Source organism: Conger conger, chromosome 17, assembly GCF_963514075.1.
Source record: "Conger conger chromosome 17, fConCon1.1, whole genome shotgun sequence".
Taxonomy (NCBI): domain Eukaryota; kingdom Metazoa; phylum Chordata; class Actinopteri; order Anguilliformes; family Congridae; genus Conger; species Conger conger.
The window spans coordinates 24,824,866-24,852,459 of record NC_083776.1 but is presented as its reverse complement, the minus strand read 5'-3'; the positions used below and the strand labels follow the sequence as shown (position 1 = coordinate 24,852,459).

General features: G+C 42.0%; 1 protein-coding gene across 2 annotated transcripts in view; it reads left to right on the top strand.

Moving 5' to 3' along the window:
* runx1 (RUNX family transcription factor 1) overlaps positions 1-27,594 on the top strand; it is a 49,209-nt gene that overhangs the window by 6,889 nt on the left and 14,726 nt on the right. Inside the window, exons 1-3 of one of the 2 annotated variants that reach the window (XM_061226699.1) lie at positions 20,768-21,845; positions 22,550-22,806; positions 25,340-25,496. In XM_061226699.1, coding sequence (XP_061082683.1) covers positions 21,818-21,845; positions 22,550-22,806; positions 25,340-25,496 — 442 coding nt within the window. In that variant the 5' untranslated portion in view covers positions 20,768-21,817. Of the gene's footprint in view, positions 1-20,767; positions 21,846-22,549; positions 22,807-25,339; positions 25,497-27,594 lie in introns of those variants that run through there. The other variant, XM_061226698.1, reaches the window with a different exon arrangement.

Below are 27,594 nucleotides of genomic sequence, written 5' to 3'. Positions count from 1 at the left end.
TGCGTTTACTGTTTTGCCATTGCTTGATGGGGTGGAGCTGTTACCTCCAGCGCGTCCGGGGTTTCGTCATGATGTTTTCCAGCAGGGAGTATGGGTCTGCTGCAGACCTGGGTCAAATACAGAATTGTTTTGGATTGAAATACTTTTTTTATGATTCAAATACTTTTCTATGCTTTACGGAGCTTGTCTGCTGTATTGGAACCTATTAAATACTCTCAGAGTGCAAACCCTGCCTTCTAGTCCTCTTGGTCAGCTTAATTCCACTAGGCAAGAACAATTGAGCACACAAAATATTTGAATCCATAACAATGATGTATTTCACCCCGGTCCGGTCAACTGTATTGCAAGCTTACATAAAAAGCGAAAGGTACGAAAAGCTTGAAACACACACATACTGCGCTAGTTCAGATATAGAAGTGTGGCTCTGTATCCCTCATGGAGGCAGGAGTGATAACACTGCTGTTCCGCTCTCTGCAGGTTGTCATCTTCAGTGCAGTAAGACTGTCGCATCTCGCAGCAACTGAGAGAGGAAGCTGAGCAGCCATTTCATATCTGTGCGCACGACTGCGTGCGGTTTTGCCGTATGTGTTTATGCATGTGTGTCTCCGTATGCGCGTGTGTGTGTTTGTGTGTGTGTGTGTGTGTGTGAAAATCAGCCTCAGACTTGCCTACTTTGCATGTTGGTTAGAATGTGGGTAGGGAGTAAGCCACAGCCACCATAATGCTACCACAGTCTGCCCACTGTCACTGATACGCACTAAGTGTGGCAACAGTTAGGCCACACTCTGGTTATAGTGCACACCACACTCACACATTACTGATTATTGCACACAACCTAGAATGAAAAGAAAATAAATAATAAAATCACGCAAATGCACTTTGATTCATGCATAGATGTGTACACACACGCCAAGGACACACTCAAATTCCCAGTCAGTAACAAATCTTCACGCAACAGTTCCCCGGTGTGTCACACTAATGATCTGAGCAGAAAGTGGGACCTCACTTTTAAATTAACACTGTTTTTAATTTAATTATTGATCGCGTGGAATCCGGCAGTTACTGTGCTCCCAGTAAAATATACGCAGTGTGCAATAAAAACAACTCTGAGCTGCCAAGGCAAATTAACAAAAAGTTAATTTCACAATCTGTGTTAATTACATACAAGAATTGGTTTTAAAGTGCAAACTGACAAATGGCACAAAAGCGGTAAAAACTGGGTCAATTACATGCAACAATAAAACTTTACTTGATACTATACACCATAAAGCCTACATAAAACTGTCATATCCATGACATATATCAAAACCACTTATGATAGCATATCACAGCTTACAATAAATGTAATTTCAGGTATGTGAAAATAATTTATAATCAGTTTTGTACCCATTTTGTACATTTTGGCCCATAAATCATGCTGTAATACACCGTCATGACTGGTATGATATGATATTATATATCAGTGGATCCCAGCCCTGTTCCAGGAGATTTATCATCCCCATTCAACCGCAAGGGATCTGGATGTGCTGTTAATTAGTCGAACAAGGTGTGCTAAATCAGGGTTGAAATGAAAACCTACAGGACGGCGAGTCTCCAGAAACAGGGTCGGAAACCAGCATAGGCCTTTATGGAGGATACTTCACGCAGTCATCCCAGAACCTCCCGATGTGAGCGAGAGCAAAGACCCAGTGGAAAAGTCTGAGTGGGCTTCTCAGTGGCTTCCAGGGAAAGGAGCAGCGAGCGCAGGTGAGCAGCTTATTTCCATAACTGTAGCAGCAGTTCCCCTCCTGACAAAGAGTGGCCTGTGTCCCACCAGCCCTGCTCAGCAGTTCGGGATCCATCCCTGGAAAACCATTTGTCAGACAAATGACTCAGAGTGAGATAAGACCAGACACAGAGCCCTAAAGACAGTGCACAAATTCTCTCTTTCTCTCTCTCTCACCCTCTCCCTCAAATTCAAATTTAGCTTTATTGGCTTGACATATTTAGAAATATATATTCTCAAAGTATAATAATCATTAGTAATCATAGCAATAAGAATACATATCGATTAATGTATAACATACGTGCACAAGTAATAACAACAGTAATACAACTATTAACAACAATTTTAATGCTGTAAATAAATAATACAATATATGTAATACAATTGAAAACAACTCTCGTTTATACAGGGTATTTATACTCTAGTCTTAATCCACTCTAGTCTTAATACACTTTCAAGTAAGTAACATATGAACAGTCGCTTAGAGTTTATCTCTACAGCTCTTCAAGCTGGAAACCCCCTTCACTTGTACTCTGACAATACAAATGCACTTCTTTTGCAAACATGTGTCTAAAAATGTTGCAACTGTCACTTCCAGTCACGAAACGTTTAACTAAAAGATTACAATTTGGTCCCAGTTTACTGACAGTAAAGTAATAATAATAATAATAATAATAATAATAATAATAATAATAATAATAATAATAATAATAATAATACAAAAACAAATATAAAAAACATTTAAGCAATACAAAACTAAAATATTAACATAAGCTTTCCACATATTTGAATATGGCACCATGGTAAAAAATTATATTATTATATTATATTAAATTATATTATAAAATAACCATTTCTGGTACAGTTTTATATAGTAAGAGCAGACAGCCCAGCCTTCATATACCTACACATATCCTCACCTCTCAAGACTGGGGACTGCACATACCTACAGGATGATAACCACCAGTAAGAATGAGGTCAATATTGAACACTTGAATGCCTTGTTCAGCTTTTGTTCTTTTGGTTGGTGGACAGGTTGCCATAAATGGAAATCAGGGAAAAGTCCAAAAGGGACTAATATGTAATATAATGTAATATAATTTCAGAGTATCACTGCTGTCCTCATACCTACATTTACTGTCAACCTTGGTCCCCAGACATTTGTAATTATCCACCACCTTTATTGCTGGAACTTTCATGATTGTCTGAGCACAATTTTTATATTCCCTCTAAAATCCATGAGCATATCCATGAGAATATGTCTATTTCCAATTATTTTTATGTGTGTCTATGTGTGAACGTGTGGTAATTAGGTCCTGACAGAGTGAATCAGCAGCCATTCTGGCTCAGATTCACAGAGCGCTCAGCACCACCTGTTAAACTGCAGTCTGCCAGGCGCCCAAGAGGCACACTGAGCAGTGCTTAGTCACACAGCCAGGGCAGATGACTGGCTGCACCCCCACTGCATTGCCAGATACCTGAAGAGAGGGGCTAGCTGTTGAGTGTGTGTGTGTGTGTGTGTGTGTGTGTGTGTGTGTGTGCGCGCGTGTCTGTATAAACATTATGAAAACACTGCTCAATGATTCTTCAAAACTGATTTCCAATGAAACTCTCTAGTGACTAGGCTTTCCAAATTATATGAGTGGTCACAGCATCTAAATCGAGGGCAAAAATAAGCAGGGAATTTTATACACACACATCCCTTCTACACCCTCTCTTCACTAAACCTCTTTAATCTTCCAACATTTGCGTGGACTACCTCTCACAAAGACAGAGTTGCCTTTGTGCCTCTGTTGCCACAACTAATTGAGAATTTACTCTACATCCATAGTCTGGCTTGGAAAAAAAGGCAACCATTATGCATATCTGTATTTTTTGTATCTTGTTCTGTTGATTTTCTTATATGATATTACAGAGAAGAGTCCATATGCGTGCTTTCTAAGATATGCTCATGCTTCTCACGCAGAACCCAGAGAGACAGAAACAGATGCTTTGCCTCGTGGGCTCTGTGAAATCTTTATCTTATTAGCGGCTAACGCTGATGAAGACCTCAAACTCTGCCACAGCTGCAGCTCGTCCGTGGGTTTAACTTCTGGGAAAATCATATGAGCTGATAAGATCCACCCTAACTATAACAACCACACCAGGTTCCTGACACCATTTTAAAATAGATAAGAGCAGTCCATTTCAAAGACACGAGAGAAGCAGAATGGAAATATACACTCGCGCCGTACGTAATCACAAGGATATTTCCTGATTTTACACAGTGAAGTTCAATAAATTGTAACTTCAGGGCTGTTGGGTGGCTCATCCTGTTAAACCACTGGCAGCAGCCCGAGCCCCCTGGTCTGGGTTTGATTAATCCCATACCGACTGCCAAGGTGGCCGCATCTCACTGCCCACTAGCGACTCCTGCTGGTTGATCAAACCACTCAAAGTCTGTTGAGCAGAACATGAAGTGTCTTTCTCTGTTCTCCTTTTTTGAGAGCAAACACAAATGTTCTCACAATGTTACTGCCATTTTGTGGCAATGTTGTAGCATTCACAAAATATTCCAGTAACATTGTGAGAACATTCTCTGTCAGCTGTGTAGTTTTCTTTGTCTTGTGATGGGCAGCAAAGAACTCAAAGGGATCTTTTGCTGAATTGGTATGTTAAAATTTCAATCTATATGAGACCCTTTTGTAAACATAACGTGCTTTTGTGCCAGTTTTTGTGCCATAATATAATTGCTCACAACAAGGCCATTTGTATGAGGAATCACTATGGTGTAGTGGGTGGTTGAATTGTCTCTGACAGCCACCTCTAACAGGGTGTACTGGCCATCAGAGCTCTGAAACCCGGACCTGACTCCTGAGGAGATTGAAACTATATGTAATGCTAATACAATACTCTCAAGCATGATGCTCTGTCCCTCTTTTTTCAAATTTGTCCAGCAAGAGCAATGTAAGTCACCTGGTCACCTTATGAAAGGCCATCTATGCGACCAATGAGTGAAGTAGTGTAACGGCGTGAGTTGAAATGGCCGTCTATGCTGATGCTGGTCCTGCTGTGTCCCCTGGTAGATTTTCCAGCTGTGGGTCTGGGTAGAGTGAAACAGGTCCTTGGGGGACCTGCTGTGTGTCCCCATGGCTGGAGATCAGAGGGACCACTCAGCTGTTTGTGTTTATCCAGCTCCATGGCCCACACACAGCACAGAACAGCCTGAGGAGCTGACTGTTCTCCTGGTCATTCCAGCTTTCATGCATAAGCTCTCCTCTTCCTTTCTCTATTGCTTCTCTCTACTTCACAACTCCTCCCTTGTCTTCTCTCCTCTCATTTGATGTTCTATCACTCTATCACATGCTCCTCAAAACTATCAAAAAGTTGGAGTGAGCTCTAGGTCCTTGCTATTGAATTATGTTCAGTTGTCTCCTTCTCTGTGACATTTATATGTTTATTACATCATCATTTATGTAATGGCACATTATTTTGACAATACCTTACATATTTGCATTCCTCTGCCCTTATTCTATGTACTATTGTACCCTGGACAACCAGAGGTGGAAAGGCCAGGCCTATGAAATTAAAAGTGCTGTCTCGTGTTTCTTCCACCCATGAACTCAGCCATCTAATTTCGCTAATTAGTTCTACCTCGTGGCTGAAGAATTATGCCAATTAGCAAATCTAGGTGATTGGAACAAAATACCGGGGAGGACGTTTGCTTTCCACCTCTTGTCAGCTGGTTATTTGCGCTGCTATCTACATGTACACTCCCATAAGCCTATCTCCCAGTCTCAACTCCCAACTCATTCTCTTACATAGATTCCTCGATAATGCAGGCCTTACATTCCCATGAAATATTCAGTCAGACCAGGGCTGTGGTCCAGACCTTTGAGTCAGCTATATTCCACCAGACGTCTCAAGCATTGGAGAAAAAAAAGCAAATAACAAGGGAGGAATGAACACAGAGCCAGCTGTGTTTGCTTTATGGGTATTGATCTTGTTCCTACATCAAGCATATAAGGACTAGATTAGACAGAGCAGAGGTGGAAGATCTCATTGAAGGTCATTTAAGCTGTCCGTAATTCACAAATTTAAGTGAACATATGCATGCTGTCAAAAGAAACCTGGAAAGTCTCAACGGATGTTTGTTCTTCGAAGCATGAAGTATACTGAGCTTGGATGTTTGTTAAATGTTTCTAGGGCCTGTTTGAGTGCTTGATCGTTCGAGACTGACCGCGACACATTGGAATGGCTCTACATGGAGCAATTGTGGACAGCTAGACAGAATTTCATTGCTTTGATGAGAGGACCTGATGTTTGGACCTGTGGGAATGACAGAGAGGTGCGTGATGATGTCTTGGTCTCGGCATGGAGTCGTGACTCACGGTCTTCCAGACCATGGCCTACCGTTGACAGTGGTTGGCGGAAAGGTGTGACCAGGTTGTCTGGGAACGAGCATTTTTCTGAGAGCATTCATGTGTCAGTTGATGCTGCATCTGTTTTATAGCAGGGCCAAGTGATGATCCTAAATTGGGGAGATTTCCTAAATCAGCATTTATACTTCTCAACTCCTCAGAACAGCTCTCTCCTATTTCTCTCTCTCTCTCTCTCTCTCTCTCTCTCTCTCTCTCTCTCTCTGTCTCTCTGTATGTCTCTCTCCTATTTTTCTCTCTGTCTGTCTATCTCTCTCTCTCTCTGTCAGTCTCTCCTTTCTCTCCTCTTTTTCTTTCTGTCTCCGTTTTCGAATTCTCCGGTCCAGGAGGGTTTAATCCAGGGATCCCCATGCTAAAAAAATATGGGTTGTATTATTTATAAAGGTTATAAATAATAATCTTCACCATATTAATTGTATGGTTTATAAAGATCACAAACTGGTGGTGGGGGGTGGGGTGTGACTAGTTGTGGGTAATTCATAATTGAGATTGCAATCATGGATGTGCTATACGAATGTGAACCAGGGATGGGGGGGGCCTAGGCTCTAGTCCACTTCCTCTCTATCTAAGTTCTCCTCTCTGCGGGGAGAATAACAAAATGTATTGCCAATGAGGTGAGACAGTTTTACTCATTTCAAGATTTGCCTGTGCGGTGAGAAAATTTCACTTGTCAGGACAAAGACTTGTAAGCCTTTTTTTGTAGTGTTTTTTTTCAGTTCACTGCTACCTCTGGGCCCATGACTGTGGCTTTCCCTTTCAAACCCTTTGCATGATCACCCAAACCACAGCAAGTAACCTGCATATCTAACATGGCCGCCACCTCATCATGGCATGAGGATTCATCAAGCCTGCCACTTTGCATTACTGCTTGTTATTCTGTTGGAGCACTGTGGTTTAACTATAAGGACCTTGTGCCTTAAACCCCTTTGAGTCAAACCACAATCGATTAATGAATGTTATATCTATGCGTGGGAACAGTGCTTTATATTGTCAATACATACTTATAGTATGTGTACTTACAGAATCTTCTGTTACCCGGGCAACTACTGTAAGTACAAGAGCTTAACATGGGATTTATGGGAAAGCATTAGCCCACAGTATGACTCACAAGGAAAGAGGTGTGCTAAGGCATAAAGGAGAACTCCACAAACATGTGAATGGAGAAGAAAGTTGGGCCTTAAAGTAGGGCGAGATCATGGAGTCACAGTAGGCCTTGTGCCGTCATCCTCTTGCCTGTTTCTTCAGTACATGCACTCACTGACGCTGATACTGGAGGACGTGCCGGCACTCTGTAATGGCCGCAAATGGCACGAGCTTCCCATCCTCTTTTGGGGTGCCACCATTACTGCGCGTTGTGTCGAAAAACCGCAACAGGAAACGGCCATATAACTGTCAATACGTCCGTGGTACGCTGCAGGGGCTAGGCCGGCCCGTCTAACCACAGCCTCGCACGTGGAGCCCATACCCGTCCCGGACCCCCATAATGGACCGGGCGCCCACCACCTCGGCCCGGGGGACCCCGAGACCCCGTCCCTCCCCAGCCCGGCTTACGAGCAGAGGGAAGCAAAGTGCCTCCACCACGTTAACCGCCGTGGTCTTTAATGGGTCTGTTCTGTTCAGGAGCTCCTAATTAATTCATTCATCAACCGAGCCTCTGCGTGTCGCTGCTGCACGTTTATTTATTTATTTATTCCTCGCGATGTTCTTCTGAGTTATTTGGCAGCCCCCTCATCCGAATAAGACCTTGTGGGGGGGGGGGGGGGGATATTGGATGTGAGAAGGACTGAGGTGGATTGAAGAAGCCAATATGGCTCTCCCAGACACAGCATTGGTGGGCTCTGAGTTTTTAATTGATTTTGCGGGTAACTAATGACCTTTTATTGAGCAATGAGTCTTCCTGCTTGTGGAGGCAGGAAGATGGCCCTGTCACTCAAATTTGGGCTATCACAACCGCTAGCCTGGGTAACCCACCAGGGACACAGAGTAGGCATAATAAATAAATAGATGTGGTACACAGTAAACTGATAGGGACCATATCTCTGTGAGGTAGAACTCTGTAAGTGTTGGCTTAAAACTGAATACTTCACTCTGTATTATGTAAATAAAGCTGATATTATATTGGCTCTCAATATCAATAGAAGAACCAGAGACAGGGCAGAAGAACCAAGAATGGGTGACACGTGGGATATATTTCTGTAAGTGTTTGATAATACAGGCTTGTAGGAAGCAATTTCACAATCTGACATAAACATGTACCGATGGAGACATGCTCAGTTGAGGCAGTTAAACTGTTGGGTAAATTCTGAGCACAATATGGGAAGGAGGCAAGAGCTTATTTTATGGGGGGAATACAATCCGCCCAATATTACAAAACAGGCCAAACAGGCCCCCAGTAACATAGTGTGGTGATGAGAAAAAACAATTACATATAATAATAATAATAATAATAATAATAATAATAATAATAATGGGGATTTCATGTTGTGATTAAGATATACTGGTCTGTAGTCTAAAGTATTTTCCTCTTGGAATTCACCAAAAATTATAATTTATATAAATATAAGATTTTTGATGCATTATTGAGAAGTTATATTATGTATATTATATTCTAGTTTGGCATTCCTGTTCCAGCCACTTAATGTGACATTTTAAAAAGAAGAAGATCATTCCCTGCCAGTTTGAATTCTGGGGGATGTTTGGGTATCTCCAGCTCTGATCGCTCTGTTTCTGGTGAACATACGTCTGTACAGCTGTCAGCTTGTGTCTGGTCTGAGAGTGCTGAGCCAGTGATTCGACTGTCCTGCCCTTTCATGCGAGTCTATGCGTTTCTGAGTCAGTGTCTCGGTGTCCATCTGTGAGGCAGACTGGCCAGGGCACTGGCTGTGAGTGGGAATTAAACTGGGCTTCCCACTTCCCAGTAACGCTAGGCAGCCATTTTATGACAGTGACTGGTCTGACATGGAATCCGCCACGTCTTTCACCCCACTATTGGTGGCCCTGTCTGCCACTCATCTCCTGGTTGCCTGACCCTCCTAGTCTCATACACACACACACACACACACACACAGCACTGTAATGGAATCCCAAGCGACTCTGTATAAAGGCTGGGCCTTATGGTCACATGTTCAAGAATATGCACCATTCTTTGTCATTGGCTAACTGACTGAGTTGACGAAGTGGGCCACACAGGGCCTTGACTTGCGTGGGAAAAGCTGGGTTTAAGTTCCGTTGGTAACTATAGCAATAATTCAACAGACACCCAGTTCAGGCACCCAGTTGTCAGTGGTATATACACCTCCACCCACTGAATTGCTGTCGTGTAGTAATGTCTACTGCTGTAAATATTCACTGGCTTCTCATGAGGCAGAGAAAGGGGGTTTTCCGAACTGGGAGTGAAAGGGAGTGAAGTGGTGGTTCGGTAAAACTACTCCATTTTCCTCTCTCCGAAAATTTCCTGATCCCAGTGACTCAGCGCTACTTGCAATCCATTTTAATCCCTTCAAGTTCTCATACCATAGATAGGACACACCTTGAATAAAAGCCGGAAATACCATATGGTGACTATCTAAATAAAAATGAGGATTGTGATGTGGAAATGGGATCTGAGCCAGAGAAAAGGATCTCAAACTCACAGCACAGCATTATACTGTGTTGTTTTTCAGCATGTTTCTATCTCAGACAGCTGTGAAGGTCTTTATTTCTTTGGTTGTGGATTAGCAACACTACAGTACTTCATCATGTTGTCTACACACAGCGAGACTCACAGGGGATCCCTACACATTATGCTACACACAGGATTTAATGGAAAGGTAAAAAAGTGCAATGATACCATGACATCACCCAGACCAAATCACGTGTTTTTTTTTCAATGCAATGATTTTGCATTTCTGCCATACTGCTTCAGTGCATGACTCAAACACACTGTGTTGTGAGGCTGTACATTAATGTGCTTTTGAGCGGATGTAAGCACAAAAACACATTTTATAAGCATGAATTAGCAGTAAGAGGGAAAGCAGGAAATGGTTTCAGTTTTGTAACAGCAAACAAGCTTTCAGAAGACATGTGCCTTGCCGTTTGGTGCAATTAAACTAAATGCAACAAAACCACCCAGGCTTCAGTCAGATAATAGCTAACAGAAAATATTTGAAAACAGCTAGCAGAAACTATATAATGGTGGTGATATTCCAGGGAGATCCCGGAGAGCAGAAATGTTTTCAGGTCTCCTCTGGACAGCCAATCTTATTGCTTCCAAGCAAATCACAAATGGTCAAATGAGTCGTTATGAATTACAACAAAAATGACCAGATTAAAATGCATTTTAACATATTATTACATTTTGTGCCAATTCTGAGGGTTTTAGAGTTAATTTACAATATGTTGTTTGTGAGACAATTCCCCAAATTATTCCCCATAAGGGCTCTCTCTCTCTAAATGGGTAATATACACCCTTGTACAAAATATAGAAACAGATTGTACTAAAGATGTGTGTGTGTGTGTATGTGTGTGTGAGGCAGGGTGTGAGAGAGAGAAAGACAGTTTTCTGCCCCATTTATCCTGCTCAGCCATTCAAACTGCACTAAACAGGGCCTGAGGGCAGATCCCTGCTCCCTCCCTGCCTCCTCCTCCCACTCACTGCTGTGGACAGCAGTACCTGGAGAAAAGGCTCTGCTGTGTTTACCACAACCAAACACTATAGAACTATTCATAACTACACTCTCAGAAGGGTTCCAAAAGGCTCCTCTGTGTCTTCTCTGGAGGAACCCTATTTACAGTAGTTCAAGGGATCTTTCCAGCATAATGGTCTGGCACCTTTCACACTTTTCACAACTACGTACATAGACAGTTCCATAAAGAACTAATTAGGGTTCCCCTGTGAATACATACCAAATAACCTTTTCTTGCATGTTATTACAGCTCAATAATAACGTTTTTTTTAAGTCATAGTTCTAGAACTCTAGAACTGTAAATTACCAGCAGTGATCATTTCATCAGCATTAGAATGTTCAGTTAAGAACATTATAATCACATATTTGTGATTCTACACCTAAAAGGGTTTGAACACAAAAAATGCATAGCAGGGGAGTCCAGTCTTATCCAGAAAGGGCTGGTGTGTGTGCAGGTTGTTGTTTTAGCACAGGACTAAGATAGCTGACTAAGACCACAATTAGTTCATTAGTATAATCAGGTATGTTACTGCTGGGATAAAACAAAAACCTGCACCCTGCGCCCTTTTAGGATAAGATTGGACACCTCTGATATATAGAAATCTCACAATCCCCCCACCAAAGCAAAGGGGTCATGTCCCTTTTTTCATATATTCCTAATATATTTTTTAATATATCATTTTTTTTTACATTTTCCAAATATTGAAAAGCTTATTCTTCCCCCAAAAGCATCAGGCCCTGAATTATTCCCACAGTCTCAATCCTGCTTGGACAGCCATCAGACAGAGGCCATCTGAAACCACTCAACATCAGAACCAAGGCAGAGACGGAAAAGAGGACGGACATCGTCTCCTCTTTTGTTGTTTGTCTGGCCTTGGGTACGGTGCTGAGGAGCATCTGTGGATCCGTGTCCCTCTGAAAGAGGAAGGGTGCGTGGCCTGGCCCTCTCCTTGTGTTCCCCATATGGCAGGTCTGTCCTGGACTCCGGTCCGTGTGAGTAATCACGCTCTGAGACACACAGAGGGTCGAGCAAAGGCCACTCTTATGATATCTGCACGTACTGGTGACCAGTCACCACGAGTCGCTGCAGCAACATCTTTTAAAAAACAAACAAAGAAAATCACATTTTTCTTTTATCGACTGACAGACATTATAATCCTCTTAACAGCATCCAATTACATTTTCCCAGAGACGGTGCAAGCATATATCAACCAATTAACAATTCTCTGTGTAAAGTCCAACTGAACAATTTCCCTAGGTTTGATTTTCAAGTGGTATACTGGCTCGCCTATTGATGCGTAACAGCAGGTATTGCCCAAGGAGCCTTTAATCAAAGGAATCATATTAACAGTGGTATAGTTCCCATACCTCTCTCTGTCTCTCTCTCTCATTTTCAATTTCAATTTCCTTTATAGGCAGGACAACCACAGTCAAATGGCCAAACCAACACGTAGAACACACCGGAATGTGGAAACCACATATACAACACGCAACAATTATGAGCCTCTCTCTCTCTCTTACACACACACAGCTTTAGTACTGCTTAGATTCTGTTTCCATGGTTTTGTACATCTTACGTACATATGCTTGTGTGTTGTGCTTGTGAACAGACATCAGAGATAGGGGTGTATATCTCCCTCTCTGCAGCTGCGTGTGAGTCCTGCTGTGGACCCTGCTGAGCTCCCGTTCTAAAACCAGCCCCGGCCTTTCATCTTCCGCACAGACCCGGTGTTTATGCGCCCGGGCTGTTTTCAGATTGAGTCCACTGCAGTCGGGAGCATTTCTGGAAAGTTCCCTGGGAAAAGCAGACCTGGGGGGGTGGGAGCACTGACGTCAGTGTGTGTGTGTGTGCGTGTGTGTCAACACAGCTGGATGAAGAGTGTGTCACCCCTCCAGCTCCCCAGTACACCCACCCTGCAGTGGCCAGCTTAAGGGGATGAGTGCGCGTGTGTGTGTGTAGAGTGTGTGTGTGTGTGTGTGTGTGTGCGCGTGTGTGTGTGTGTGTGTGTAGTGTGTGTGTGTGTGTGTGTGTGTGTGTGTGCGCGTGCGTGTGTGTATGTGTGTGTGTGTGTGTTTGTGTGTGTGATAGCTCGTTTTGGGGGGGTTGGTGGGGGGGTCACACAGAGCCTTGCTGTGTCAGATCTCCGTACTGCTAACTGATATGTCAGAAAATCAATTAATTACTTTTAAGTAGCAGTTAACGGTATCCACACAATACAGCCCCATGAATTATTGAGGAGAACTAAAGCTGAGTTATTTTCTTCCTCCTCCTTTAACAAACAGCACTGAAGTGTGAAGGGACAATATCGCTCAAAGTCTTAACGGCGAGAGAGAGAGAGAGAGAGAGAGAGAGAGAGAGGAGGGAAGAGAAACAGAGATAAAGCATTCATAATAATATTTGTCTTGATAAATAAAACAATAGAGGCTGATAGCACAGATCAATTTGACTGGCACAAACCAATTGCTCTATTGATCTCTGATAAACAAATTTCAGGCGTTATCAGAATGTATTACTGCAAACGTTCCTCAGTGCCAATTTTGTTATCGATTAGAGATGTCTCAGGAAAATAAACTCAAAACACCCCTTATTTTAAAATATTTTTAAAAATAAATAATTTCCTCATTGGACATATTAATCACGGTAAGATGCTTTGGGAGGGGGGAGCTGGGGGTGTTATTGATTCCCGGCCCCAGAGCGGCGGCGTGGGGGGCCCGATAGCCGCAGGGAGACGTCCCTGGAGGACCAGAGAGGACGGGCTGGCCTGGAGCTATAGGGTCACTGGAGAGTCTACAGCACCGAGCCTTTCAGGAGAGGGTAAATCTCAGCAGCGTCCAACAGAACAGTGCGCCAAAGCTCAGCAGTGCTCACACAGAGGGAGAAGGCAACTCTTCAGTCCCGCAGTGCCTGTCTCTGACCGTCGTGCCCGGCTGTGGTTCACCGCCGGGTGACCGGCGTCGGTCAGGTGGTCGCTCGGTCTCGCTACCCTCAGCCTCCTTGGTTTCCCGCCGGTGGTGGCACTGGGAGCGGGAGCCTGAGCTGCAGCTGTGGTGGCAGTTCTGTACGTCTGGGACGGGCGCTGCGGGACCTCACCAGCCTGTGAGCCTCAGAGTGTAACCAGAGTGGCCAGCCACAGCATATAGGCTTACAGAGGGACCTGTTGCACAGAGCGCTTTCTCACCTCAGCCTGGAGTGAGGTTTTCTGGAATGTTTTCCAAGATTCTAAGTCAGCGTTCTAGAACTCCTTCTAGGGTGACTGAACTCATTGCATTCTTCTTGCCAGGAGGGATTGTTGCATCAGCATTAGAATTTTCCGTTTTGAAGTGATCTTGATGATTCTGTTTTTGTGATAATGTTCTGACTATCAAATGGAAATCTATCTAGTGTGTTCCTCTGAAACATTCCTGATGTGTTTTGTATCAGTTGGGTTATGCCAGGATGGAATTAAAAAATATCTGACTGTTGATGAAAAGCAAAATGAATATTTTCATGACTGTGCAGTAATCTGTCTGCTATGAGATCTCTCTTCCCCCGCAACCACCCCTCTACCCCTGATACATGAGCCTGCTTCTGGCTGCTGCACCCCTGGGTCTCTGTCCAGGTCTCCTGGACGGTACGGACTTAGGGGAAAGAACATCCACCCCCAGCAACAGTCACTTCTGCTGGCTGGCCCGACCGTCTCCTGCTCTCTCAGGCAAACTTTCACTTTCAAATTCCACTCGCGTGACTTCCATTTTCACTCCAGTGTCGCAATTCTTTTTTCGTTAAAAAAAAAAAGAGCAAAAAATCATTTGAGGAGCTAAATGAAATTAGCAGGTTAAAAGCGCCCCGGGCGAAGTGACGCTGCCCCCTGTGGCCATGGTTACTGCAAAGAATACATTAGGCTTGAGTGCATGCCCCCCCCCCCCCCTTCAATTCACTGGCATGAACTAATAAAACAGGAGGTGTGGAGAGGGTATAAAGAGAGTAATGTGAAAGAGGAAAAGGGCTTATATTCCTGGGGTGAGTCTTTAGAGACAGGCAGATGCCTCCTGCTTCTCTTCTCCTCTCTACGGTGCTGATGAATGTAGACATGAGCTCTGCTCACTTCAACACCTCCAGCCCCCTGTCCTGGGCCATGTACCTGACGAGGAGGGGACCAAACTGCAGCACACTCTTTGGTAACGTCTTTACTTTTCATCTTCTTCTTCTTCACTGTTTCTCTACATCTTCCTGTCTTCTCTGTTCATTCTTTCCATCTCATTTATTATACACACCCACCCATCCGTTATTGCCACTCACTCCACCATCTACCGAACATTTCCCCTCGTGTCTTGCATCTCTTATGAGAAAACCTGGGAGGAATTATCAAAGCCCAATCAGACTGCTAAATCTCCAAAATGGTTGAATCCTCCAATAATTTTCTTAATATGCCTCCTCGGTGAATGTTTGTGAATGCTTTTTTTCTGTTGGAACAATTAACAGAGTATTGTGGTTGTGGCAGGTGTATTACCAACATCAGGCTACGGTCATGTGTTTTTGAACGTTAAAGAACTGAAGTTCTGCTGTCTGTGTATATGGGGGGCTGTAGGGTATGAAAGCTAGAGATAATTGTGTTCCTTGGTGTCCATTTTGGATCAAAAAAATATTTCCAATCGGCATCAAGGTTTCGGTTCCTGTCAGAAAATGATGCTTTTCATTTTGTATATCTGTGAATATACTGCATAGACCATGTCCATGAAGAGTACTGACACCTGGCATTGCCCCAAGCACTGGATACACGCCCATCTGGGTGGTACAGTACCGTACTTCTGTGACCATAAAGGTTCACCGCAATTGTGCAGACAGACAGTTCCAGGAATCTGAAGTAATAAGAAACTTTGCTTCACAGCAAACGCTTTATAGAGTACATTGACTAGTCCATCATTGATTATTTGAGTTTGTGGCACTGTCTAAATCAATTCAGAGGTGGTGAACAAGGCAATCTTGTTATATGATATTCAAGATGCAGACATCTGCTTGCATGCTCTAAATTGTATTAGCACCATTATGTGCAACACAACATGAACACACAGGTGTGAAGCTGCATGCCTTTGCACTTTGCATCTGCAACAGCCCATTTACTCAAATCTGTAATTTGGCATTTATCAAACAACCTGAGTTGAAAAAAAGTAACCTGGGAAATGCTTTAGTACCACATGCTTCATTGATACCTGATTGTTCAGTTGTAAACACAATAATTAAAACCTGTAAAGTATTGAAGATAGTTATGGGGACTGAACACAGAAAATGCATATAAATATCAAAGGCTTTGCAATGCAGATTGGTATATGTCTATATGTTTATATACAGTATACTACAGTGTGTGTGTGTGTGTGTGTGTGTGTGTGTGTGTGTGTGTGTGTGTGTGTGTGTGTGTGTGTGTAAGAGTGTCTAATAATGTTCACACTGAGAGAGGAAGTATTATTTTGGATTTAAATGTATAGATATATAATTATTATATATAATTATAAATAATATTCATAGAATGGCCATTAGATCAATATAGTGCAGAAGAAATTAATATCTCAAAATGATATTGATATTTATATTGCCAAATAAAATATATTGAGCAAGGCGTTTGACATAAGATTTTAAAACTAAAAGGCCCACATAATTAGCTCACCTGTTAAATAAAATAGAGCCATATCAAAACAGGTTCATATGTGGCAACTAGCTTGCAGCCTCTGATTTCCAAATTTTGTACGTCCATCAAGAGCAATAATAAATAATAACAAATCATATGAACAAATATATTTCGCCAAATATAATCCCAAATTAAAAAGAAGGAAATTCTACAAATGTAGTCTATTTTTCTGCAACAACTACCAAACACCCTATCTTTTAAAAACACAGAAACAGAATGCAAGGCTAAATGCTGAATGTATTTTTTTTATTGCAATACCAATAGGCTACTATATAATCGGTACCCTGTTCATTCGTTGTTTATTGTTTGCATTGTTTCAGAATTGTCTTGATAAGAAGAAAAATCGGTTTTAAAGATTAATCATACCGGGGTTTAATCTTACCGGTTAAGTTCATTATTTTGTCAATTGTTCTATAATCTTTTTGAGCGAAAGAGCATGGATACAGGACAATATATAATAAATCGTATAATAAGTACCCTATAATTTATGTTCAGTTATCATCATGTTTGTTTGCTCGTTTAAACTCGTCCTAGTAGTGGCACGTCTATGTCTTGGTGGATAATTGAGAAGAGTCCGGTTTGAAAGAATACCATTTTTTTGAAAGGTTTGACTGTGGCAAGCTACATTCTACAATTTGATCCCGGAGTGGCTGATATTGTGAGCATTAGTTCAATCGAGACAGAAGAAGGGGTTGGAACTGTAATGGAAAAGAGAGAATCGCCAGTCTTTTCACTCCAAAATTAGGAGATTGACATGATTTCCTGAATTGTGTGCCTGTTTTTTTATGCCGTGTATATTGGATGTACAATGTTGAGCCTAATGTTCCTGGACGCTTTATATGGCTAGTAAAAGGAACTCTTCATGACAATTAACATGACGTGTGACCGTTTAGACAGGTTAGATTATGGCAGGAGATAAGTAATTATCATTCCAGACAGTTTACAAATATTACACTTAACGACGGAATAGAAGCTGTAGGAAATATATGAGGCAAAAAATAAAAGCTCAAAAGTACAACAAGGTGCAGTGTATCTGCGCCTTTACACTTCTTTGCGCAATCGGTTGGGGACGGTTTGGCACAAAGGTCTTGCAGCATAACGCAGATGCTCAATCGGCAGGAAACGCAGTAGGCCTATCACTGGACACGTGCATTCCGGGGGAAAACAGGAAATTAAAATCAAATCGACCACATGTATGACCAAATATGGCAAACGATCCGCGCGCTTTAGTGTATTTATCGTTTATATTTAAAACAAACAACAAAAAAACATTTACAGTCAATAACAGATCACACTTATAATACGGCTGTAAACACATGTTGACAACTGGGTGACATGGCATGTTTTTTAATTATTTTATAAAGGGATCTCTGAATAAAATGTATACAACACACACCGTGCATCTATTTGCCCTTTGTAACATTGGTTAGCTTTCTTATGTATACACGAAATAAACTGGTTAAATGTCAGGGAATCTGATGGTGACAATGCAGTTTGCATTTTCTTTTGTCGTATCGGGGCAGAATTCTGCATAGATTAACGTTGCTCGGCTTCACTTGAGCTAGACCGAGAAGATGCGCTGGCTCTTGAGGAGACTGTCGTGTGGGTACCGTTTGCGTAAGGGCAGACTTGTGTTCGGAGGTCTCAATCAGAAAAATCATATTTACAAAAGAGCAACCGAATTAATCTACCCTCTTACTGAGACTGTCTGTTCTTTATCCGTGATAGCTTTGCCCTGCGATTTGCAATATTGGTATATATAACAAACAGATCAATCGATTGCATCCTGACCTAATGAACAATGATAAACTACGCAGGACGCATAACAACATTACCTAAAATGTAACCTGAAAATGTTTTCGTTGTCGAGCAATTGAAACATTTTGGTTCAAGATGAGGGGATTAAACAATAAAACTAAACAGATATCGTGTAAAGTACCGTACCTCTGCAGCCTCGAGTGTGAAATATTTGCCCTTGCGGCACTTTTCGCCCTTAAAACCACTCACCAGAGCACTGTAAATAAGTGCAGCACAACGCAGTCTGAGTAAAGAAAGTGCGTAAAAACTGGATGAAATCAAGTAGGCCTAATGAGCGCGGAACCTGAGAGTCGGTGACATTACAACAGATCACAATTTGTCTTCGTCTTTGTTTTCGTTGATTGTCCAGTTTGAATGATTTAGATACAGTGCTTGTTTTCAAATAGTGCTCTCTTGCAACAAATACTGCGGACAATGGAGAGCGTAATTAGTGGTCCAATTAAATGATACTCTAGAGAAAATACTCTTTCGTGCAATAAAGATTGTCCAGTGGGCTCCATCCAGCTTTACGGTAAGTGAAGGGACCAGTCACTTCAGATCACCCACGCAGCAGGCCGCCTGGAAAAGGCGCAACACGGAAGCACATTGCTTTACATTTTTTATGACCCCCGTGGCTAAACTCTTAAAACAAGCCCAGCTCCGGTTATAGATGCGAGTGACAGACAGTTCTCCTAAAGTCCTTAACACAAATATCAAAATTAGGTATTTTTGTCTTAGTGAAATGCCAAACCAATCAAATGCCACCATTTGAAGAGACGGTTGAACATGAATATTGTTGCTGGGTCTGACAGGATATGAAGAGGTTTTTTGATCGATTCACTCTCACCAAGCAGGCCTAAGCCAATTATAGGATTCAGGCTATTCGTTTACAAAACGCGGGTAATTAAAGTGAAACGTGAGGTGATGCTCACAATAGCTAGAATATTTGGTTGTATGCGCAAAAATAAATGCCTCATGCTACATACCTTTTTTTAAAATTGCGGATACATTTGATTCAACTCTATTATTTCCCACATATTTGCCAGTAGGGTACAGATGCATGAACGCAAGGTTTAGGAAAGTCTACATGCCCGAAATATGTTTTCAGGATGCTAAATGTGTGGTTTGGGTCGTGTTCTGAGGAACATACTAATGCTTATTTGAGTTCATCCCGCTTCTTTTGGAGCTGTTTACGGTTTACTGAATACATCCCTGCTGAGGAAAGAGGTGTACCAAGCCTGCGTCTTGTTGCCCGGCCTGTTGGTGCCTCCTAATAGGTCATTTGCTGCCCCCTGTCGGTTTCTGTACTTAATGATACTTCCGCTATAAATCTGGAGGAGCTTGATTATCAATAATAGGCCCGGGTGAAGTTTACATCAGGTAGAATATTTTTTTATACAAATATGCCGTTATGCAGATGATTATGAAATACATATATTTTTCTACATACTTGTCTTAGAAATTAAGAACAGTCGTTGCTCTAAACAAAGGACAATCGCTGCTCAGTTGCCTCCCATTGCAGAGCATGCGCCATCACAAATAAATTATGTGCCGTAACTTCTTTCAAACTCCCCCTTTTAATGACATCATATTCCCGGAGTGTGGAAAAAAGCATATGAGCAATACAGCAACATCGCGCTGTTGGAGTTTGCGCCATCCCGTGCTGATCGATGGGGTCTTATGACAGCAGACTATGCCGATGATGCAGCTCGATAAGCTGGAGGCAACACTCACAGACAAACCGCCTGGTACATGGCACTCTTGAAAATGATCAGAATCCGTCAGCGGTAACGCATGGAGATATTATACTAATAGAGTACACGTGTAGTCGATTGAATTCGTGTCACTGCTTCGCAGAGAATCATGTCTGTGTCATCGTCAATGTATCTTTGCATTGTACTGTTTCTACACCAAAAACAAGCATGTAGAAACGCTTGCATCATTAAAGAAGAAACGTCACTCACTGATCGTAAAATATTTTAATATCCGTTGCTGCAATGTGCAATCAATTGTGGTTGGCCTACAGACTAATGTTTATACTTTACAACTTTTTTTCCTTTTGATTGTGAAGTCCGTCTTTCTGTGTCTATAGCCTATTTGTGACTATGTGTTACCTGTAAGTATTGTATCGCTGCATGAATATGGCTAACATCAATTATGAGCAGTAAACTACAATTCCAGGCTTTTACATGGATTGTACACGATAGCCGCAAAACTCTAACCTTAGCTCACGTCGCGTCCATGGAATTCCATTGACTGTAAGGGCGGAGCTGTTTGCCGACTCTGCTACAATTGCCGTCTCGTGATTGGACAAGGGTCCTACCAGCCTCTCCCACAGTGCTATTGTATTGGTGCAGATGTAACTATGCAAATAAACTCTTCCGGGCCGCATTCCTACGCTACCTACTGCCAGTAAATCCAGCCCACTGTCGGGAGCTTCATTCACACGGCGTTTTTGGAGTGGTCATCCCAGTCGATCAGATGCGCGTAAACGGTGCCAATTGTGGATGTGCTTTTCTGAGCTGTTTATGGCAGAACGCAAACTAATTGGAAACAAATTCAAGCGATAACTGTTTTGAGCTTGTAGATGACAAAATTATACAAGACGCGTCTAGTTTTAAGTGGAGCATCTGTCCGTAGTGCATGAGCGAGTGGGAGTTTGGGTACATCCATTCATTCTTGATTTCCACCCACTCAAATTTAACCATGGGTTGCGCATAACAGTTGATCTTAATAGGTTTTAAGGCTAATTGTTTTGTTTGTTTTGTCACGTTGCTATAGGCGAATATACGCATGCACTGTTACTTATCAGATTCTGTTTTTTTTAAATGCCCCACTGAAAACAGATAGCCTGCTGCGTATTACTGCTTCTTATTTTGCTTAAGTCAGCTCAGTGTCTGCGTGTGGAGACTTGTTTCCGGATGTTTGTAAGTTCCGTTCTTTTATGTGGCGACTCCATTTAGTCTACTGAAGGGGAAAGTATTTCTGCCTTCGTGTTGCCACTGTGTGTTAATATTGTGTGTAGACTAGACTACAGTCAAGTCGAGGGTATCGCGGGCGCCCGTCTACTTTCTGGACTCATTCTGGCCCTGGCAATAGGCTGGCAGTTCCAGGAAGTTTCTCGGGCTGCGCAATCTGACAGGGTGTCAGACAGTGAGTCAGTTGGAACTTACAAGAACGATCAGCGCGTGAGAAAGGAAGAAATGGAAGATGGGCGACATGGATATATTACGCTACTTTTACCTTTCTTCGTCTACTGATAACTAAAATCGTAGTTAATATTTGCGTCGGACGTACAGTCTTTGATAGCGTGCTTGCCTTAGCCTTCGGATCTCGAATTAAACCGTGCTGTAGGAACCTGCGGAACTGACAGTGCACTGGGATACTTTAAAGCACTCAATTTCTTTACTCTTGATTCGAGCTTTTTTTTAAATCCACCGGTGAACTGCGGCGGTCACAGTGAATTCTGGAGCAGAACAGTAACTGAGTGGAACTTACCACATTGCACAAATGGTTTTCCTCTGGGACGCCAAATACGGTATGATAATTTTCGAAATGTATTTCAAAGTCAAAATTTAATGTTGGCTATGGGCTCCGTTTGTTTTAAACTAATTGGTATAGATACAGAAAGTAAAGTGCTGTCGTATCTGGGTTGATGTGAACAAAGTTGCCGATGACAGTCTGTCTGTGTGATGTTAATTAGAGTAACGGTTGTTCTTAGCTCTTCTTGGCGTCACCCTGATTCTGGCACACCAGCGCATGCATGTACGCATGCATACACACTTCATCTGAGCGTTGGGCGTGGGTTGTTTGAAGTTTTGTAGTTGCTGGCCAGATGTGTATTTATATTCCTGTCTATGGTGTGGTATCCTTTGGAGCAGTGCAGCACTAACCCCTGAAACCGCACTCACGTGGCATCGATTGTGGTTGGCGGAATGACAGAGTGCCGCTTCCCCTGTCAAAATGAGCGCTGCGGTTTTATGTGCCTCAGCGCTGATTCAGGTTGGCTATTAGTTCATTTGGAGTATCTAAAGGACCCACGAAGGTTTCCTTTATTTGATTCGGCAGTGAAAATGACCGAATTTCAATTATTTCACCAGAGCTGAGTTCAGTTAAACATGTGTTTAGAGTGTGTTTATAGTAAAAGGGTATTATTTTTAGATTTTTCTAAGCATGTTTTCACAAGGTTTCCTCGGGTTTGCTATTGATATATTTTTCATCCTCCGATACCCTGTATTTCAGATCCCGCCCCTGGGCGCCGATTCACGCCCCCATCGACTACCCTGAGCCCCGGGAAGATGACAGACGGCTTGCCCCTGGGGGCACAGGATAGCAGCGCCGCCGCACTGGTGGGCAAGTTGCGCATCACGGACAGAAGCATGGTGGAGGTATTGTCTGATCACCCAGGAGAGCTGGTGCGCACAGACAGCCCCAACTTTCTCTGCTCCGTCCTGCCCTCCCACTGGCGCTGCAACAAGACTCTGCCTGTTGCCTTCAAGGTATGAACTGCGCGGGAGCCAAGCTGACACACGTCATTCTTATGGCATCAGACAATATGATGGATTGCTCATTTCCAGCTTTCATAGCAATGCGTCTAGTCTGACTAATGGAATACAGTAATGCAAAAAAAATGTAGGCTAGTAATAGTGAAGCATGAAAAAAACTGTGGGTATAGCGTTTCTTGGTGTCACACACTTTTAGATGTTTTTAAGTGCTTAGTGAAATAGGACAATGTATGGTTCTAATAAAAGCATTTTCTCAAGGGAAAAGGCATCATACAGTAACCCGAGCCTATGTTCAAGTCCATGACGACGACTGAAAACTTTTTTTATTGCCAACATTTAGTAAGAAGCCCAATTTAAAAAAAATCCTGAGCATAAATATCAGTCATAGAATATGCCGTAGCCTATTGGCAACAGCCTGGACCTCTGGACGCTCAGTTTGAAAAACAATGCCACAAGAAAACCCCCAAAACTTCCGTTGTTGGAGTCAGGAGAAAACGGTAGACTTCACTTTCACTACCTCAATATCTATATATCATTTTTCATAGTAAATATAAATTGTAAATCTAAAACCGGTCTTTAAAACAATACAACTTAATAATAATAATAATAATAATAATAATAATAATAATAATAATAACCATCATCATCATTATTATTGTAGATTCGGTTTTCAGTTTTGCCGGATAGCTTCGAGTGCATTTTATAGGAAATAAGGCCTACATATTGAAGCAATTACTGCAGTGAAGGCCTATATTTACTTTACACATCAATAAGAAAACGTTATCAGTCAAATATCTGCCGGAAATAGGCTATATGCTCCTTTAAATAGCTGTGACGAGAAATAACCCATAAATATAATTTATAACGCGAACAGTTCAAACCACAAACAAATATTATGCATTAGGAACAGTTTTGTCATCATTTATCAACATCAGTTAGATTACGCGTCCGATTATATCAATTCAGAGGAGTCAAAGCCATTTAGATATTGAGAATCAAACCTTCCGGCCATCTGAAATATTTAGCTAGCCTCGTTAAGAATTTAATCCACGAGACTAATAGAGCATGTGTGTAGGCTACTATACACAATAATTATTATTATAACAAAAATAATAATTTGGTATTTTCTTAGGAAATATATTTTGAAGGTGCAATTATATTTGGTACAATTAAGCATTAGCAACTGAAATATGGAACATTTAATTTCAAACTTTAGCACCAATTTAAATGAATCTGCTTTTTATTAAGCATTTTTTTCTTCTTTTGAAAGTAAACTGAATTAACTGTCAGCTTTCCATTTTACGGCTTGTCTTGTTAGGCTGTTGTCAACGCAGTGGCAACTGTTTTTGAGGTAATACAGCTGCGGTCAACTAAAATCACACATAGAGCAAATTAAATGAAAAAGAATATATATATATCCAACGACTGTCTTTTATGTTAGAGTGTAGGCTACTCCCGAGAGGACTTTAATTACTTCCCTTTATTATTTAGCTTGATGTCTGGTTCTTACGGATGACTTCAGATCACTTACTGACAGACTTCCGTACTTTTCACCGGCAGCATATGCGCCAGTGCCAAAACTTCTATTATTCATCCAAAAGTATTAAGCGAGACAACAGAACAAGCCTATTCTTCTAAACATTTCACGTTCATTTCGACTTGTGATTCAGCGAGAACCGATGACGGTCTATATGAAAGTCATCCGCCTTGAACACTTATTTGCTTTGGGTGTGGAACTATGCACCTCTACAATACACAGTCGCTTTGTCTCCCGCGCTGCCTTGGAAAAGTACCCAGCTATAATATCAAGACTTCCATATCTTAAATATTTATGTATTCTAATAGAAAATAAGAATATCCTCGACGCAAGCCCGTCAAAAAGACACTTAATGTATGCGGTGCGCAAGTCCAATGCAACTGAAGACAATAACTGGTTTTGTTTTATAACTAAATAAAATAAGGAAACACAAGCGAAAGCAACAAATAATGAGTTTCAGTTACATGAGGCTCACAGCACGAACCCTCACGTATCAGCCTAAGGAGCGCTGAAGCGATAGCCAAGCAGCAAAGTCGTATTTAAATATTCTCTAATTAGGTTAATATAATACAGGTTGACAAGCACACGTTGATTGGAACAATTAAGCAATCAATTAACAAGTCATTAACAAGGTTCGATCAAAATCACAGTGTACTATTTTATAGTGTAAATATTATTAGTATTATTATTATTATTATTATTATTATTATTATTATTATTATTATTGTTATTATTATTATTAGTAATAATAATAATAATAATAATAATAATAATAATAATAATAATACATAAATGGATAATAATAAGCTTTAAATAAAGGCATAGACAGAAGCCATTAGCCTATGTATTTATGTATAAATAATGACATTATGTAGGCATACATAAGAAGATGCAATAAGAAAAATCAGTTGTAGTGAGTTTTGAATAGCTGGAAAAACTATTATATAATTCAAAAGGAAAAGCCAGTATAAACGCGAACTCTATCGGCAGGTGGTGGCCCTTGGTGACATCCCCGATGGAACGCTGGTGACGGTGATGGCGGGGAATGACGAGAACTATTCAGCGGAGCTGCGCAACGCCACAGCCGCTATCAAGAACCAGGTGGCCCGTTTCAACGACCTGCGATTTGTGGGTCGCAGCGGTAGAGGTGAGGGGGGACGGCAGGGATGAAACAGCAACAACAGTGTGTGATTCCCAACCCTGTTCCTGGAGATCTGCAGTCCTGTAGGTTTTCATTTTCAGCCCTAATTTCGCACACCTGATTCTTCTCTCTTTGAATGAGAGGAGAATTGTTGAAGTTGGAGTAAAAATCTGCGGGATGGTAGATCTCCAAAAACATAGTTAGGAACCACTGCCTTACAAAAAACTGAAAGTATAACTAAGTAAGAAGTAGCACTTACAAACACATGTACTAATCTTTTCAAAATCAAAATGAGTACAATTTGATGTGAAATGTACTTAAATATAATTAATAAAACAAAATTTAAGTTTACTAGTTTTAATAACGGAGGTAAATTCACCTTGAGGGAGGTGCAGTGGAACTTGCACTGATGTGACTGAGGTGGTATGTGTCGTGTGTGACACGGCGTGCAATGGTGAAGCCGTGTCCAGACACTGGAGGCAGGAGTAATGGCAGGTCTCTTCTCTTCCTCCCCAGTCCTGTTCTACGCTCTTCTCTGGTCTGTCTGCACTGATTTACTGTGTCATCTCTCCCATCTGTAGGCCTGAGAGCTGGCCTGGCAGCTCTGACTGTGCATCTCTCTCACATTCACAGGGGTTCAAAATGGAGTCACTTAATTGTGGGCTGATATTACATGAATTATTAACAGTGAAATGTCTGCCGACAAATGGATGTAATTCAGTTGGAGTGACTGCAGTATGACTGCAAAGTGACTCTCTTTCTCTGTCTCCCTCTCTTTCTTTCTCTCTCTCACACACACACCACACACACGCATACACACAGGCACACACACACCTATTTATCTCTCTTTCTCACACACACACAGGCACACAAACACCTCTGTTTCTCTCTCTCTTTATCACACACACACACCACACACACGCATACACATAGGCACACACACACCTCTTTCTCTCTTTCTCACACACTCACACACACATACACACTTCTTTCTCACACACTCACACACACACTTCTTTCTCAGACACTCACTCACACACACACACACCTCTTTCTCAGACACTCACTCACACACACACACACCTCTTTCTCACACACTCACACACACACACACCTCTTTCTCACACACTCACACACACACACACACACTTCTTTCTCAGACACTCACTCACACACACACACACCTCTTTCTCACACACACACACACACACACACACACCTCTCTCTCTCTCTCTTTCTCACACACATGCACACCCGGATACAGTACTCACACACACTGTATCCAGTCGTGTCTCTGATGCAGAATGTTGGCCCGCAGGCAGCCTGTGGAGAGTAATGTTTGACGATGAGAGCAGCTCGGCTCAAAGTAAACATCCTCATATTAGAATGTGAAGCAGTACATCCCCACGTCACTCCAGTCACCGGCCTCAGTCAGACTCACAATTCATTATCTCACTGCCATCAGAACCGGGACTTTTCAGCGCATCAGGGAGGGCTACAGGTTCTAGTTGTTCCCCTAAAACACTGCACTTTCTTATCTAGTCTCAGATCAGGAAAATCATGATATTATTAAAAACCACACAGTGGAAACCCCTGAAACTATTTCCAGTTACAGCCTTATAGACTCCAGGGATCACTTGCAAAATAGATGTGGGGTCTCAGTGTGACTACCATAGTTAAATAAAGGTCAAATAACAAAACATCCACCAAAATAAAAAGTGGTCCATCGGCAGCCTACCTGCCTTTCTCAGCTTTTTCAAATCTGTATCTGCTATCCAATTTGCTTAGCAGAACCCCAAACCACGATTGTAGGCTGTATGGATTTCGCTAACCGATCACCTGTGTGCATATGATATGTGCACCAGAAGGCACTGCAGAACAGACATGGGGACAGTAAAACAATGCTTTAGCAGGGCAAGCCGCTCAACAACCTGACTCAGTGTGTTTCAATGGTAGCATTTCAAGTGCAAGCAGCAGTAGTGTCATAGAATTTGTGGATCATAGTATTATCAGCCATTAATGTGCATGGATAAACTTGCAAAATGGCATATAGGCATGGCTCTTTCAAAATTGGTTTTACGCTGTGTAGTTAATTTATTTTATT